The sequence below is a fragment of the Stegodyphus dumicola genome, chromosome 5 (assembly GCF_044657685.1).
Source record: "Stegodyphus dumicola isolate Sdum_Otavi_A_Nest chromosome 5, ASM4465768v1".
Taxonomy (NCBI): Eukaryota; Metazoa; Arthropoda; class Arachnida; order Araneae; family Eresidae; genus Stegodyphus; species Stegodyphus dumicola.
Window position 1 is genome coordinate 167640912 of NC_140772.1, and position 18314 is coordinate 167659225.

General features: G+C 32.1%; 1 protein-coding gene across 3 annotated transcripts in view; it reads left to right on the plus strand.

The window, feature by feature from the left end:
• The window catches only part of r (carbamoyl-phosphate synthetase 2, aspartate transcarbamylase, and dihydroorotase rudimentary), a 165928-nt gene that overhangs the window by 44826 nt on the left and 102788 nt on the right, over positions 1-18314 (plus strand). For all 3 annotated transcript variants that reach the window (XM_085817355.1, XM_085817353.1, XM_085817356.1), the window contains exons 9-12: positions 1208-1309; positions 2215-2407; positions 9922-10053; positions 11243-11476. In XM_085817355.1, coding sequence (XP_085673481.1) covers positions 1208-1309; positions 2215-2407; positions 9922-10053; positions 11243-11476 — 661 coding nt within the window. The remainder of the gene's footprint in view (positions 1-1207; positions 1310-2214; positions 2408-9921; positions 10054-11242; positions 11477-18314) is intronic.

The window sequence follows — 18314 nt, forward strand, 5'->3', positions numbered from 1 at the left end:
GTGAATTACATAGGCTCTACAAAATCTGTGTTTTATTTTTAAAATCTGAATGCCATTGTGTAGTGTAATGCAAAATTCAGTTTCTAAATGTGACATAAATTTTTAAGTTGTTGAAAATATACATTTTTATTAATATTGAATAAATCATTTTTTGTTTTTGTTTTCAGAATAAGTCATATATTGAAATATTTGTGCACCATTTCAATATAAAAGTCAGAAAGATTAAAGTAATATACATATTTTAAAATTCAGGTTGAAAAGTATTTTATCTTAGTAATTGCATGAATTATTTCAAGCACGGTATTGATCAAATTTGTACATAAAATGTCCTTTGTTTCTTTTGCATACTGCAATTACCGCTTTCTTTAGTTCTGTTATAATTTTAAGGATAATACTTTATAGCTTTTTTATGATGGATTTCTACACACTATTAGCAATTCAAGACTTTCTTCTGTGGGCTCTTATCCAACCTACTGATCAGTATTGTATTGTGTGAAGAGAATGCTTTTGCTTCTCACTGTTGATTCTGAATTCATAACAGCAAATGTTGTTGCATAAAATCAAATTCTTTTAAAACTTAATAAGCAAAGTACATTTTGAAAAAGCTGGTTGAGCTAGGTTAGTAATTATTAACACTAATTATGGTCTGGTAGTTTCACTTGTATTAATTGTAAAATCTCAATTCTAAAACTTTGCATTGTGTATATTGCTTGAAGAAAGAGATTCCATAATAATCTCCCTCAAAATACATACATCAAATTTCATTCTTATTTATTTATTTCATTCACATTTTTATAAAGCCAATGCTAATCTAAGGTTTAACTTTGCTTAATTTTAATGGGAAGATATATTTAAAATATTCTGAATTTGATTTTATGTCTTGAAAAAGCAGGTGGATTTTGAATCTGAGAGAAACTAACTCAAATATTATCAAATAAGAGGTTACTTTGGTTACTATCAAATAAGAAGTTACAGATTCTAAGCAAAAATTTTGTATTATAAAAATAAAAGTTTTCTGCACAATTTTCAAAGAGGCTGTAAAAATCAAAAACTGGATTTTCATGCAAGAGCATAATTATTGCATTAATCTATATAATGTGTGTCTTCATTAAATGAAAACTCTACGAGTTAAATTTTACATTCTGCTACATTTACTTCTCCTGCTCTTTCATACATTAGTAATTTTTCCATTTTATCTTTGTGACAGCATACAGTTTCATCCAGAACATTGTGCAGGACCTCAAGACTTGGAATTTCTTTTTGATATATTCATTGAGATGATGTTAGACCACAAGAAAAAGACAAAAGGGTAAGACTGTTTTTTTTTTTTTTTACATTTTGCCATTAATTCTAAAAATGTGATTGTTAAATCTTCTGCTGCTGGGAACGTGAGGAAAACTCAATGTTTTTATGTTTTCCTTTTTATAATACAAAAGTAAGAGAAATATTAAAAAATGCACCAGTAAAAAAAAAAAAATCTTGGATTTTGGATTTAAATTTAGAAAATTATTTAAAAATTTTACCCTTCATCATAATTCCTTACTTCTACCTGCTTTCTGCTTCTGATTTTTTACTTATTTAATATAACTGAATGTTGCTAAATTGCTCTGTTTTAAAAATATTTAAATCCTAATTATAATAAATAAGATTATATTTGTGTTCAGGATCTTATTTACAAAACTGAAGGTCCAGTGTAAAATCTATTATGCAGATATCACATTTAATTGCAACTAAAATGTGAAGAAATTCAGTCATTGTAGCGTTCAGCAGTGTAATTATCATTGTGAATCGTCTGTTTGTAATGTATTGGTCTTTCATCTGTATTCCCCTTAAATTTATCCAAGTAAATAAAATCCATTTTTTTCAGTGTATATTACAAATTATTTTTATTGTATAGTTAAAAAATATAGACACTTATATAAAAAATAAAAATTGTGAAAAGGCAGCTTCGCAAAATACCACTATTCCTTATGTTTTTAAGAGATTTTTTTCCTTCTACAAATAATATTATTTTATGTGAAATATGTTTAAAAGATAATTAGATATGTTTGAAAGAAATGGTTGCTTTTTTCTTTTAATGTATTCATGCTGCACAACAGATGCTACTTATGTATTCATGCTGTATGAGAACTGTATGCGTCTCTTTAATTTAAAACAGTTTATATCATTATTTTACAGCTCTGTTATCAATTAGTGCTTTTGCATATTTTCCAGGCCACGTATTGATGACAGAATGAAACAACATTTAAAAAAACAGTCGGGACTAACCTATGGTTGTGAATCTTTTCCTTTGGGTGATCAGCAAGTAGATACTAAAGATCCAATTAAAAAGAAAAAAGTAATAATACTTGGTTCTGGTGGCCTCTCTATTGGGCAAGCTGGTGAATTTGATTATTCAGGTTCTCAAGTATGTTGAAAGCTGTTAATAATTAATATATTTTTAGTCATTATTAGTCATTTATTGCATTTTTTTCAGAAATTTATTCTTAAATTAAATTTTGAAATTATTGGTCTGAAAATTTCTTCTTTGCTCTGTTGAAGTGGTTTTTGAATATATTGTGCTTTCCTAAAGTTTCACATACTTTAGGCACACATAATAGGCATACGTAATAATTCTCCAAATATGAATTTGGGATAGGAGAACGAGTTGGCTGAACATATAAGATTGTAATGCATTTTTTATGAGGGAAAAGGGGCTTGTATGGCCTCAAATATATGGATTAGGATCGTGAAGGCATTTTTAGTAAGAATGAAATGGTGTAAGTACTATATTTCAGTGTAAAACAAAATACATTCAAACTTTTATTTGAAAAAAATTATTCTTCTATTTCTTTTATAATAGGAAAGATAATTTCTTTTATAATAGGTTATTATATAAAGGATGCTTTCTGATCATTCATACCATCTCTGAAAAATCTTAAACTCATTACTGACTTTTAGAGGGCATTCGTGAACTTGTTGGTGACTAATTTTTTGTCAAGCTATGCACAAAAGGCAATGGCCATTTTCAAAATGGTGCACTTGAAGATTCCACACAAGAGTAATAAATAAATAAAATTAAAAAAGCAGAAAAAACATTGGTAATAAACTACTTACCTTTTTTGAGAAAGCTTTCTTTTTCGCATTATTGTTCTGCCCATGATCACCTCAGCAATCTGTTTTTATTTAAAGAACACCAGAGAATTGTACAGAGGCATCAGCACAATTTGGCATTAGTCATTGGCCAAAACAGACATGTGCTATGTGCATACTTGGGTTGCCACATAAATATATTTTGATGAGATCGTGGATTGCCACATTGCTATTTTGGTGTCATACTGCTTTGGCTCATTAATGCTTTTTTGTAACTTTTCAGTAGGGGTGTGAATCAAAAAGTATCAGAAAATGTTGTGTTAACTTGGCAAACTTACAAGAAGGATAATTTAACTTTTCATGCTTTGTTCCAAATTTTTTCTTATCTTTTCTGGTATATTTCTGTTAGATTTCTAAAAACATAAAAAGATTCTTGTACCTGTTATCAGAAATCCCATCAGTAAATGGAAGGAGATCATCAATGATGTCCTAAGGGGTCATCCTGAAGATTTCTTTATAAAATTTGCTTTCCCAGAAATTTACAATTTGGAAATGAGCAGTTTTGTTAAATTATTGCTATGTGTTTGTGAGTGCTGTTAAAATGGCTTCTAGGTCTAGAAAATTAAACACTTTACCAATTAAAGTGAAACTTCATCACAAAAGCTTCCAATGGAAAAATGCATTCAAAATTTCTAAAGAATGCAATATATCTAGGACAACTCTTGATAATGTTCTGTTATTGGGACTGGATTCAGAAATGTATGTATGCATGTTCATATATGTGTATATGTATACACATGTATATATTCCTGCTTACATATACATGAACACATACATTCATCCATTACATGCATACATGAACACATCCATACATACATGCATACATTTCTGAACCCGATCCTGATAACAGAATGGTACCAAAAACTCAACACTGTGTGAAAATATACATTTTCAGCCTGTTTTGTGAAAGATATATATTTTCAGCCTTTGAATTTTTTGTAGAGCCTTCCAGAAAGAGATAAGGGCATCTGATTTTAAAGATGTCAAAGCTGCTGTGCTGTTAAGACTAAAATTATGAAAACGGGAGTTCATTTCTGTGGTGGGTCCCATTATGCAAGAAAAAAGTGCCTGAAAACCGAATGGACATGATAGATTCTGAGCAAATAAAGGATAGCTTGCACAAACAACGAATTATTTTCAGATCTGCGTATGGAGATAAAGTGCTGTTTTAACATAGATAGTGATTCTGATAAAATCTTTCTATTCTGCAGACCAGTGGCATACCTAGAATTTAATTCTGGAAGGTGCAATCACAATGGCAGTGTCAAAACTAATGTTGTACAATTTTTCTTATTTATAATTTTATCATTTCAAGATTCAACTTTATCTAAAAATTATATACCTGTAATTAAATTAGGTTATTTAAGTACAATACTTGATATGATTCAGTTGCATTTGTGTTATTATGTTATAATGTTGCGAGGCCCCAACTTGTCAGCAACAGTGGTAGTGACTGCTTTGAACTGTAAATTACACAAACTCGTAAGAAGGATTTAAATCCCTTTTTATTCCACTTTAGAAATACAGCTGCATTCACTTGACGCTCACAAACTATGCTGACCCGGCGGTTTAACAAAATAGAAAAGTACAACTAAAAATAAATGACAGGATGAATAAATAGCGAAATCACTACCTACGAGGCTCTATAATTGTAACTAACTTAACCGCATTCTAAGATACAGCTGAGATTCAGCAAACTTACTGATTAAGAAGTTGAAAGATTCAACGAACTGCCGAAATAGGCACACTTCCCGAAACGCGCGGTTCTTAAATTTCTACCTAGCAACCTTCACGCTCGCGATTCAAGAAGCACACTTACAATCTCGTTTCCCTTCTATTTAAACTCAATTTACTTCTGCTAAAATTTGAATACTCTGCGTGTTCTACTATGATTTACATACACTGGCATTGGCAATTGTAGGGGAAAGTAAAGGCTTGACAGGAAAGATAGCTTAAAATAAATGTTAGTTAAAATAAATATAAACCCTACAATGTTATTAATAATAGATATTTAGTAAAATATCAGTCAACAATACAAAAATTCTTACATTATTTTATCAGGTCAGATATATTTCCAAGTTTTTTAAGTTGCACCAAACCATATACTCTGATATTGCGTTTTTTATAAAGAATATTTAAAACTTCTTTAACTGGTATATATGCAACAGGTATAATCCATTTAAATGCATTTCACATGTGCTAGTTTGTAAGTAATGTGTTAGCTATTTTAGCCTAGAAAATGGTCTTTTCTAACTACACTTGGTAACTGGTAATATTACTAAGATTTTTTTTCTTTATTGCAGGTCTCTAAAATTTTCATTGCAGGTAAACTATTTTGCTGTTGAGGCATTTTTCTTAGCCAGAGTTAATATTCAGTGCTTAAAATACCAATATTACAATTACATAATTGAAAAGAATATGTATGTAAGAGTACTACGAGTTTCTTTCAAATTCAAATAGGGCAGGAAACTTATTAGATCAAACTATCCAAAAATTGATTAAAACTTGATATTCGAAATTAGGATTTGGTGGATTCAATTGTAATGTTAAAATTACATGTTTACTTGCTTGTCAGTCATAGAAGAGAAATTTCAAATTAATCTTTATTTATTTGCTTTGAGCTGATTGATTAAATACTGGTAGTTCAATTCCAAGTAAACAGTCTGGCTGCATGGCCATTTTCATAGTTTTCCTCATGTGTAACATAGATGTGAGCCAGTTTCCTTTAGAAAGTCCTCCACAAAGGGATCTGTTCCCTTAGGCAGATAGCTTTCACATGCTTTGCTGTAATCAAATCTACCAAGCCAAAGGAAGCATCTAAAATTGCCAGACTGAGAAAATTAGAAGCCCAGTACACACAGAATGTTGAAAGAAATCTTTATCTCACTTTCATATACATCCTTGAATATACAGAACATGGCTGCTGCAGTATCATTATAGTCTTGACCTTTCATTCATCTCAAATTTAATCTTGTTGATGTCAAATTATCTACAGTGGCATTAGCAAAATCTTCTTTGCATGTCAACACTACAGGTATGAATTTTAAAAAGAAAAATTTCTGTGAAAATAGTTTTTCTTTCAAGTTTTTACGCATATCACATAGAGATGGATACTTGCACTTGGGAAAAAATGTCTGTAGTTTCATTTCCTATGAGAGAAAAGCATTTTCTTGCATTTGCTTTTTCAACAATTGTTTCCAAAATAATTTTATTTGGAAGTATTATGATTTAACTTTGAATTTTTGTTGAAGTATTCAATGGGTGATTGCTGTAGGATTCTAAATAATTTTTTAATATGTCATCTCCTGTATCTGTTCAAAATGTGAGGAGTTGGCAAAAATTCTCTTTCTTTTGTTGAGGTTTAACATTATCATAATTTACATTCACTGGCCCAGAATCAGGATGACCTCTTAATGGAAATCCACTTCTCCTGCAGAGTATCAATGTTTTTATTACAGGAATAAGCTTTTTTAGATTTTATTTAACTTTAAGAGTGCTGGCAATATCGACTGCATCAGTTATGGATTGTTTCTGGGCAAGAATGATGCTTTCAATGAAGTATTCAGCTGATAATATAATAAGCAATGCTTATAGTATTTTTTCTCTTGGTGGTCATGGAATTTTTTGTTAGATTTTCTGCAGTTGTGGAAAGACTTGTTATCTAACTGTCCTAAAATTTGATTTGTTTTCATATCTTTTGTCAAATATTACATAATATTTATAGCACACTCTATCTTTAATTTTAGAATAAGTCAGCCAAGGGTATTCAAATAATAATGCATATAAATTTTCTATTTGCATTTTAATTGTTCATTGAAGAACTTGGAAATACATACTTTACCATTGGAGTCCAAGTAAAATCAAGTTTAGATCTTGGAGAGGAACTTTTATTTCTTCTAAGAGGTTTGTAGAGATGTCTGAATAAGAATCAAAAGTACTTGTCAAATTTTTCAGATTAGTTTCATTTCATTCTGTTGTTGAATCTTAGCATTTTTGAGTTATTGCTCATCATAGCTTTGTATGCAATACTTCCTTGCTTAAATTTAATTTTTCAAATCAGCTTTGTGACAGTTAAAAAAAATTTAAGATTAAATGTCTCTTCATACTTGTTCTTAATCAATAGATTGGCCCAGATTTCTTATGTTAATCTCTGGCTTGCTCAATCATAAAATTAATAGTGATTAATAATGATTATTGAATTGGATTACTCTTTGCTTATGCTACAGGTAAAGAATAGATCATGTCTTAGAGTCTTAGACAAGATGAAACAGATATGCTCATTTTAGTAAACTATCACCTGATATTCAGAACTGTAGTAAAATTAATGGGAGGAAAAAAAGGCTAAGAAAATAGCCTGCTTGACTGCAGGTAGAATAATGACATTTTCTCTTCAGTATCGTGTGGATGTGAAGAGTGGAAATATTGCTGAAAGCAACAGAGCCTGGGGACTTAAAGGAAACTAATCCTTGTCTCTTAATTTTTTGTTTCCCCAAGGCCATTTTTTGCAAATCAGATGTCATGTCAGGTTGAAGCTCACTTCAAAGGTTAGCAATTGGACCCAAGCTGCTCTCCATAGTTCCCCAATATATGTTCAATTACTTTCAATTTAGAATGTACTGAATTATCTTCCAGCATTCAATAGGTTGATTACTATATGCATGTCATAATTTAATGCATAGATGAAGGAATCCAGTACTTTAATTTCTGGTATTCAAAGACTGGGATGGCTGTAAAGACAGTAGTGGCTGAAGGTGAAGGCTTGATGAAGCAGCTAACACAAAAGTACGGCATAAGCATTTTGGACAGGACAGCATCAGCAGCACAGAGTTGCGTGCAGAGTAGATGCTAGGTAAAAGAAGGTGTAGTTCCTTGCGAAGAGTATTTATACTACGTAGGTGCATTATGTGAAGCTAAGCCATGATTGGTTAACTTTAGTTTTAGTTACCTTTTTCAAGCAGTGTTATGTAATTTGGGAGAAAGGATAAACTTAAGGGTAGAACATAAAATTTAGAATAATCAATTTGAAGGTCGCCAATAATTTCTTAACATAGCCAGCATATTTCATTATATTTTACATGCATATTCATCCACTTTTTAGTGAATAATAGTGATAAACATTAACGATAGGTCTATATGATCTGTACCTCTAAGAGAGAAATTGAAGAAGTAAGACAATACAGAAAGACTTTCTTCGGTAAGAAAATTAGCAAAACAATGTCATTTTTAATTTGTATGAATTTTTTAATAGCCCTTTGCACCCCTTGAGTATGTCACTGCTGCAAGCAATTGAAATAAAATATGCAGTATGAAAATAGTTAAACCCAAGAGTGGTTGTGAACCGCTTCAAATATGTTTCACTTTCAATCAATGAAATTGCAGCAGGAAATGCTGTGAAAGATGATGATCTGATTGACCTTTCTGATGCTGATATAAGTAATGTAGTATGGAAGGAGTTCTTTGAAGTTCTGTGATTGATAGTGATGCTAAAACATTCAGGTAGTTAGATTATGAAAATACTTTAAAAAGAATATGATAAACCCTACAAAATTATTAACTAATGATGATAATAAAGTTATATCAGAGAATAAATATCATTGCGTTTTGAAGCTATTTTAAGAACAGAAACAATGCTGGCAATTTGCAAGGGAAAAAAATCTTCTTGTAAATGTCAGCCGTATCAAAATTAAATAGTATTAAAGACTTTTTATATTCTTTAAAAGAATGAGAAAAAAAGGTTGATTAAAAAAAAGAGAGAGAATATTGCAATTAATTGTGATGATGTTAATTAAATTTTTATAATTAATACTACTTTTGTGATTTAAATAAAATGCATGATTAATAAGGCCACAAGTAATTTGTAATATTTCATTTGTTCTTTTTTTTATTATTATGATTTCATATCAATTGACCCTTAACTTGAGAGTTCGGTTTATTACAAGAGTTAAGGATAAATGTGGAAGTAAGAAGTACTTAAATCCCTAAGAAAGAAGTAAATTCACTAAAGCAATTTCTCTGCATTAAGCAGATGAACTAAACAGTAAAGTAATATGATTAAAAGTTTTTTTTTTATCAGAAGCGTAACTAGGGTTTTTCAGCCCCCCAGGACAACTGAAGATTTTGCACCCCTTTCGTAGTCCACCAAAAAAAACTTAAGATTTTTTCTGTGGGTTATGAATGGAAAAACTTCATTCTAAAATTTCGTTCCATAGATTTTGCACCCCGTAGATGCTGCGCTCGGGGACAGATGCCCCCCTTTGCCCCACGCTAGCTAGGCCACTGTTTCTTATTATGATTCAAGTGATGGAATTGAAGTTTGCTGATTCAATGACAGTGTTACACGTGTGAAACAAAGCAGCAAATGCTTAAAGGCTTGATATATATATATATAGACATTCTATTAGATATTAAAAAAAAAAAAAGGGGGGGGAATTGTTAGCACATTAAAAAGTTAACATAAATTCTCAGAGCATGTTTTTCTGTGAATGACTATGCATATTAATGTATAATATTTTTGAAAAAAAAGTATTTTTAATGTAATGCAATCAATTTTATTTTTTAATAAACATTTTGAGTACTAAATTTAGAAGTTACCCATTTTATGCAAATATTTTTATAAAGTTTTTCTGTGCGAGTAAGTATGCACATTAATGTATGATATTTTAGAGAAAAAGTATTCTTAATGCAGTGCAATCAATTTTATTTTTAATAGACATTCTGAGTACTAAACTTTAGAAGTTATTTTTTATACAAACATTTTTATTAAGTTTTTTATGTATTTTTGTTTTGCAGGCTATCAAAGCACTAAAAGAAGAAAATATTATTAGTGTCTTAATTAATCCAAATATTGCTACTGTTCAGACTTCTCCAGGTTTGGCTGACAAAGTTTACTTCTTACCTATAACTCCTCATTATGTGACTGAAGTAAGTTATGTTTTCTTGCTTTAGCTCTTTTTCTTCTAGCTTTATGATTTGTCTAACATTTTATTTTATTTTTTTTTTTCATATATCCATTTCACTTTTGTCAAGCTGTTAAATTCGTCTAAGTATTACCCTAATACTTTCTGAATATATTGAGAAAATTTCCTAAATATATTAAAGGTAGTTCAAGAAATCGGTATTTTACTTTATATAATGAAAGGTTTTATGTGCTACTTTATTGTTAAGGACTTCATTATTTAAATGGCATGAAGATTATTAATAAATTGCTTATATATATCCCAAACCATCGGCAAATGGCTGCCAGTCCTAATTGCAGGTACTTAATAACCTGCTTGGCACGAGAAGAGCTCTGGTTGAGTCATTTATTATTGTTTTATTACATTTTCTGTGTTTAAATATATAAATATATATAAAAGTATGATTTATAAATATATACATATATAAATTATTTACTAAAGAATATTGAATATATTATCTCCCAAGATTAATTTTAGTAGAATTATCTTAAAAGAGTGAATCCATACTTAGTAAGTTCAATTTCGAAAAATGTTAAAAATGTTTTTATGGTGACTTATCAGTAACTTTGGCATTATTTAAATAACAAGGACTGTAATAATAAGGATGTACCATTTATTAACTAAAATAACATGCCAAAGAACAAATGTTTAAGATACTATAGGAATAAGAATCAGTATAAGTTGTACAAAGTTGCAGGATTAGTTTTTGAAGGTTGAATAAAACTTTCTTTTTCAGCTACAGGAGCTCATTTTCTTTCCTGCAGCTGAAGAAAAAGATTCTATTTAACCTCTGAAACTAGTCCTGAAAATTTATATAATTTATGCTGGCTCTTGTTGTTTAACAAAAAAGTCATATTGTATATGCGAGAGATTTAAAAACTGAAAAATAATCTTTTTCAATTTTTATTAATATACTGTCATTTCAGAGATATCAATTTCTGTTTCAATATCATAAAATGAATTGTATTAAAACCGCAATTTTATAAATGTGGAGGACATAATTTCTTGAAAATTGTATGAAAATTAATTTTAACATTAAGAATTATTTATCTATGAATATGAACCATATCTCCAAAAGCAATTCTTCACCAAAACTTTTGTCTTTGAAAAATATTTGAAATGGTATAATTTTCTAATTTTATTAACATTTTCAGGTTATAAAATCAGAGCGACCGGATGGTATACTTTTAACATTTGGTGGACAGACGGCATTAAATTGTGGTGTTGAGCTTCAGAAGCTGGGAATTCTTGAAAGATATAATGTTAAAGTTCTAGGCACTCCAATTTCTTCCATTGTTAATACAGAAGATAGGAAGCTGTTTACTGAAGAACTTATTAAAATTGGAGAAAGAGTTGTTCCTAATGCTGCTGCATATAGTGTTGAAGAGGTTGGTATTAAGTAATATTCTTCTCTGTTCCATGAGAAGATATATTTGTTATAAACTACACTTTTTCCTTTTGTAACTTTAATGTTCTGCTTTTGTTATTACTAGAATAGCAATCCTGGATTTTGCTTGATTGCATAATCCTAAAAAGGAATGAGCTATTGTAGTTATGATCAGGGCTAAAAATGTAATTATTTTATAGCTAGTAAAATTTTTGCATTTGAATTTTTATTAAAGATAACCTTTTTGTATTAAACAGAAAACTTTTTAACACAATATTTTCTGAGTAATGTTACTGTAATAGATTATTATAAGCATAATCGTGTTCTGAAAATTGCATACACGAGGAAAATTTTCTTAAATTTGCATAACTGAAAAAAAGTATAACTACTTTGGTTATGATCAGCACATACAGTTAATGAAAATATAAATATCTTATAGCTAAGATACAATAACACACCAAGCAAATACAGTTAAAAGTCGTTAATCCGGACTCGGGACTTCGGCGATTCCGGATTATCAATTTTTCCAGGTTATAGATCATCATTTTAAATCTGGTAAAATGGCATGCAGAAATTATAAAATTAAAAATATGAAACCGTAATTTATGAAATAAAGAACAATTAAGATTTAAAGGGTATCAAAATTTACAAAAAAAAAAAAAAAAAAAAAAAAAAAGCTTAATATTTATTTGTTTACTTTATTAAACATTTCTTTCAATGTAAGTTGTTTAAGTTGCTTCATTTTATGTTTCAATGTAAGTTGTTTAAGTTGCGTACTTTCACTTTAATTCTATAAACACACATAATTTCCTGTTCAGTTACAAAGTTCCGCTGTTCAAGTCCCTATAATTGCTGTGTTGAGAATATCTTTGTCAATCGAAATTTTTTCATTTTCAATAACCTCTGTGTCACTTTCTTCACTATCAGAAGCGAATTATAATGAGGAGGAATTTGATTTAAATCATATCAAAGACGGAGTACATCGAGATGAAATATTACATTTAGTAAGGAATTACAAGCCAAATAAAATAAAAACATCTGCCATGAATATAAGGATAGTGCTGACAGATCATCTTCCAATTCATTGCGCGCCGCAGCGTCTCCCCTGCCGCAGAGCAGCGTCAAATTGATAAAGAGATTTCGGAATGGTTAGAGAAACAAAGGATATGCCTTTATCCATTTTTTGCAACAATTCCACTTTTTGTTTAATGGACATCGAAACATACTTTCACTTTATAGATCCTTTACATATTAGTAAATATATATCGGAAATTCTATTTGACATAATCGAAAGTTCAAGCTTACTTTTATAAAATTGCTCTAACAGTCTGCAAAAAATAATAATCCGGATCCAATTCGAAGATTAAGGAATAACGCAATCTGCAACATTAACTGAAATAGATAATTAGATAATTTTAGCTTATACCGTCCGTTATACATCAAACGCGCATGCGTAAACGTATTATGCGCATGCGTGGCCGTAAAGGTCTTACGCGCATGCGTAAATGTTCAGAAAGTTTGTAGCTTTGAAGTCTGTATTATAGATCATTCCGAATTATGGGTGTCCGAGTTAATGACTTTTGACTGTATTAATTTAGAAGTCAAACAACAAAACTCAGCAATATATTTTCAAAGGACTTGTTTCAATTGTTTTACTGAACCATCATCCTCAGCTGCAAAAGTGCAAATGAACGAGATAAAATATAATGATTAGATAAGATAAGAAAGCCTGGACAGGAGATAAGCTACTGGCACCATCTGTAGATGAAACCAGAACTAAAACATAATTTCTTTAAAGGCTGAAGGCAAAGATGGATTGGAATTAGAGTTGTTAACTAGAACAGAAAGATTTTTTTGAATGTGAAATGCCTCTAGAAAAGCCAGTTCTCCAATGGAAGATGTTTTTTGAATAATTTTAGCAGCAGAAAAATTGAAAGTGTGATTTTCGGACCAACAATGTTGAGCAACAGAAGACTTCTGGGTTTTCTTTTTTCTAACATATGCCTCATGTTCCTTGACGCGAAATTTTAAGGCTTTCTTAGTTTACCAATGTAAATTAAACCACACTGGCAAGGAATCCTGTAAATACCACAGGAATTCATATCCGGAATGGGGTCCTTGAGTATGGAACTCAATTTTATTTATGGGAAAATAAACGACCCGAGAGTTAAAATCTGCAAAATATGTGCAACTTTATAACTAATTGATGGAAAGAAGGGAATGACAACAGAATTTTTATAGTCTTCTAAAACAAGAGTGTGCCTTTTGGTGTGTTGAGATTAGAATTTTTTAACTGCTTGATTAAGGATGTTGGGTAAAAAAACCCCTGTCAGTAGCTATTGCTTTTAAATAATTTAGTTCTTCATCAAGAGATAGTTTGGAGGAGCAAACTTGAAGAGCACGGAAAACATAGGAATAAAAGGAAGCTAACTTTTGTTTAGTCAGATGACATGATTTGAAGTGTGGTGGAAGGCATCCTTTGATGAAGAATTAAATTATTTAAAAGCAATAGCTATTGACCAAAAGGTACACTCTTGTTTTAGGAGACTATAAAAATTCTGTTGTCTTTCCATCAGTTAGCTATAAAGTTGCACGTATTTTGCAGATATTTAACTTTCGAGTTGTTTATTCTCCCATCAATAAAATTCCGAGTTCCATACTCAAGGACTACATTCCAGATATGAATTCCTGGGGTATTTACAGGATTGCTTGCCAGTGTGGTTTAATTTACATTGCCCAAACTAAGAGAGCCTTAAAATTTCGTGTTCAGGAACATGTTAGAAAAAAGAAAACAGAGAAGTCTTCCGTTACCCAACATTGTTGTTCCAAAAATCATACTTTCAATTTTTCTGCTGCCAAAATTATTCAAAAAACAACTTCCATTGGTGAACTGGATTTTATAGAGGCATTTCACATTCAAAAAAATCTTTCTGTTCTAGTTAACGACTCTAATTCCAATCCATCTTTGCCTTCATCATTTAAAGAAATTATTTTTTAGTTCTGGTTTCTTCAACAGATGGTGCCAGTAGCTTATCTCCTGTCCAGGCTTTCTTATCTTATCTAATCATTATATCTTATCTCGTTCATTTGCATTTTTGCAGCTGAGGATGATGGTTCAGTAAAACCATCGAAACTAGTCCTGTGAAAATTTTAAAATACAACGCTGATTTTTGTTTGAATTCTAAATTAATATCTTATAGCAAGTAAAAATTGTAAATTTGAATTGTTTTTTTAAGTATTAAAGATTGCATTTTCATATTAAATAGAGAATTTTTTTAAACACAATGCATTTAGTAGTAGTATTTTAATAGATTATTGTAAGTATAATCCTATTCTGAAAAATGTATATTTAAGTAAAAAGTCTCATTTTTTCATAATTAAGGAGGGAGGGAACGAGAAAAATCTTGAACTGCAGTGCAGGCTGATCATATGAATTATATTCTATTTAATGTAAACCTTTTTGATTTGTCAATTTATTATTTAGTATTAAAATAAAGCTTCTTAACCCTCTGAATGGCCAGGGTTTTCGCTGAGAACGCACAAATTTCCCAAAACTACTAGGAGAACAATTTTTTTTTATTTTAATGTAAAAACTCTCCTGGTATTTCATACCTGGATTTGTGTAGTTTTGATATATTGCCTTAATTTCTTTGACATATTTTAATATGCACATATATATACACAGTCCAGTCACATTAATGTGACCATCTGTCAAAAGCCAGAATAACCACCTTTCGCAGAGCGGACTGCTGCGAGACGTGCAGGAAGAGAGTCACATAGGTCCCTGAAGGTGTTCTCTGGGATGTTGAGCCATGCCGACTCTAATGCCGTGGTCAGCTGCGCTAGATTACGCGGTTGAGGATCCATGGCGCGAACAACTCGATCGAGATGGTCCCACAGATGCTCGATTGGGTTTAAGTCAGGTGAGTTTGCTGGCCAGGGGAGGACGGTAAACTCATCCTGGTGCTCTTCGAACCACGCACGTACACTGGCAGCTGTATGCCACCTCGCATTGTCCTGCTGGAAGATGCCATCATCCTGAGGAAAAACAATGCGCATGTAGGGGTGAACATGGTCCGCAAGGACAGATGCGTGCTTGTATTGATCCATTGTGCCTTCCACAATGATCAGTGAACCTAGAGAATGCCAGGAAAACATTCCCCAGACCATAATGCTCCCGCCTCCAGCTTGGACCGTTCCGGCAATGGTTGCAGGGTGGTTCCTTTCAGAGGTTTCACGCTTTATACGCCAACGTCCATCTGTCCGATGGAGCATAAAACGCGATTCATCCGAAAACGCAACCTGTCGCCACTCAGTGGACGTCCAGCTGCTGTACTGGCGTGCAAATTCTAGCCTTCGCCGTCGATGAACAGCAGTCAGCATAGGTGCACGAACCAGGCGTCTGCTTCGGAGGCCCAGACGCAGCAATGTTCGCTGAATAGTACTTTGGGAGACACTTTTGGTAGCCCCTTGGTTCATTTTGGTGGTCAGTTGCTCAACGGTAGCCCGTCTATCTGCCCGAACGCATCTCCGCAACCGTCGTTCGCCTCTGTCATCTATGGCCCGTGGTGCACCACATTTGCCACGTCGCTGATTTTGGACAGTCCCATTTTGCCATGCACGGTACACTTTTACCACGGCGGCACGCGAACAGTTCACAAACTCAGCCGTTTCGGAAATGCTTCCACCCTTGGCCCGAAAGCCAATGATCATGCCCTTTTGGAAGTCGGATAAATCGCTTCGTTTCTGCATTACGCCAACGATTGAAATGTTTTCCGAAGCCCTCACACACCCTTTATATACGCTCAACTGCACTATGCTGCCACCTGCCTTCTGTGATTGGTTATTTAACTCTGACATGGAAAGTACGTGGTGGTCACATTAATGTGACTGCACTGTGTACATTCTTACAGATATCACAAAAAATATTCTGGGCCGTATATATATGGCCTTGCCGCTTAGAGGGTTAATGCATATTGCATTTTCAAATTAAAGAATTTTTTTAACACAATTATTGTAAGTATAATCCTATTCTGAAAAATGCATATCTAAGTAAAAAATCTCATTTTTTCATAATTAAAGGAAAACAAAATGAGAAGGATCTTAAATTGTAGTGTAGACACATCATGTGAGTTATACAGTCAAAAGTCTTTAATCTGGAATGATCTAGAAATTCGGACCTCAAAGCTACAAACTTTCTGTGCATGATACCTTTACGCATGTGCATATGCGTTTATGCATGCACATAATACATTTACGCATGCACGTTTAATGTATAATAGATGGTATAAGCTAAGCTAAAATTATCTATTTCAGTTAACCCCTTCGAGCTGGGTAGCGAAAACGCGCGCTTATCGCGGAGGCCGGCAGTGTCTTCCGCGATCGTCTCTCCAGGACCGGGGGCTTTTTTGCTACTAAGCCGAAATCCATGAAATTTCCGAAGTATCAACGCATTGTTTAATAATGCTCTATAGAGTATTTAAACGGCTTATGCTTTATAGATATTTTTATATATATACTTTAATTACCTTATTTCTTGTCTAAATGCATATTTTACACATTTTATTTTAATTACTCACCATTTTATGACTTTTAACATTATACATCTGAAAACTAAATATATTACTTAAAATTCTCTTTTCGTATGAAAAATTTTAAAACAGGGATCTACACACAGTCCTACGTTACATTCCTTGAACTCGTAATAACTCATTTGCCGTTTTGGAGGATTTTTCCGGGAATGTGAACAAACGAAGCATCGTCGTCTCATTTTCTTATCAGTCTCTTCTGAACAAAGTTTTGGAAAATGTCTTTCAGTTAATCTTTCAGAATCAATATCAAAATATCAGAATTTCAGAATTAATATCTGAAATATTTTGCATCATTTTTGCTATTTCATGCTCTGTTAAACATTGTCGATGCTTCGTCATTGAAACGGTAAAAACAGAAAGAATTCACGTCTAACAAGATCTAATTATTTTCTAAAAACTGAACTGTAAACGGAAATACTCAACGCTTTAGCGCATATAAAACTTCTACTTACAATAAACAACTACCATGTGCGAATAAAGTGCGATTTAAAGAGACGTCATAAATCACACCATTCGGAAACATTTAGTTCCCCGTTTGTTTATATAATCAAAAACACGTGTATGCGAGTCATGCTTCTCTCATTTCGAGTAGAAGGTCTAATGTACATGTATCTGAAACCATATGGACATACAGTGCCATCTTGTGGCAGAAATTATAGTTTGAAAAACGTTCCAAGGTACTGGATTAAATACGTGACATTCGGTAGAAAATGCAACAATGCTCTGGCACGCCTGCGTGTCAGCCGGTAGATAAGCGTGTTCGTTGCTGGCTCGTATACGTGACAGTCGGCGCGAAGGGGTTAATGTTGCAGATTGTACTGTTCCTTAATCTTCTAATTGGATCCGGCTTATTATTTTTTGCAGACTGTTAGAGCAATTTTATAAAGTAAGCTTTAACTTTCGATTATGTCAAATAGAATTTCCGATGCTGGAGCTCCACAAAGCGAAAGTATGTTTCGATGTCCATCAAACAAAATGTGGAATTGCTGCAAAAAATGGATAAAGGCATATGCTTTGTTTCTCTAACCATTCCGAAATCTGTTTATCAATTTCACGCTGCTCTGGCGGGGGGAAACGTCGTGGCGTGCAATGAACTGGAAGTTGATCTGTCAGCACTATCGTTATCTTCAGGGCAGATGTTTTTATTTTATTCGGCTTATAATTCCTTACTAAATGTAGCATTTCATCTCGATGTACTCAGTCTTTGATATGATTTAAATCAAATTCCTCGTCATTATAAATATCACG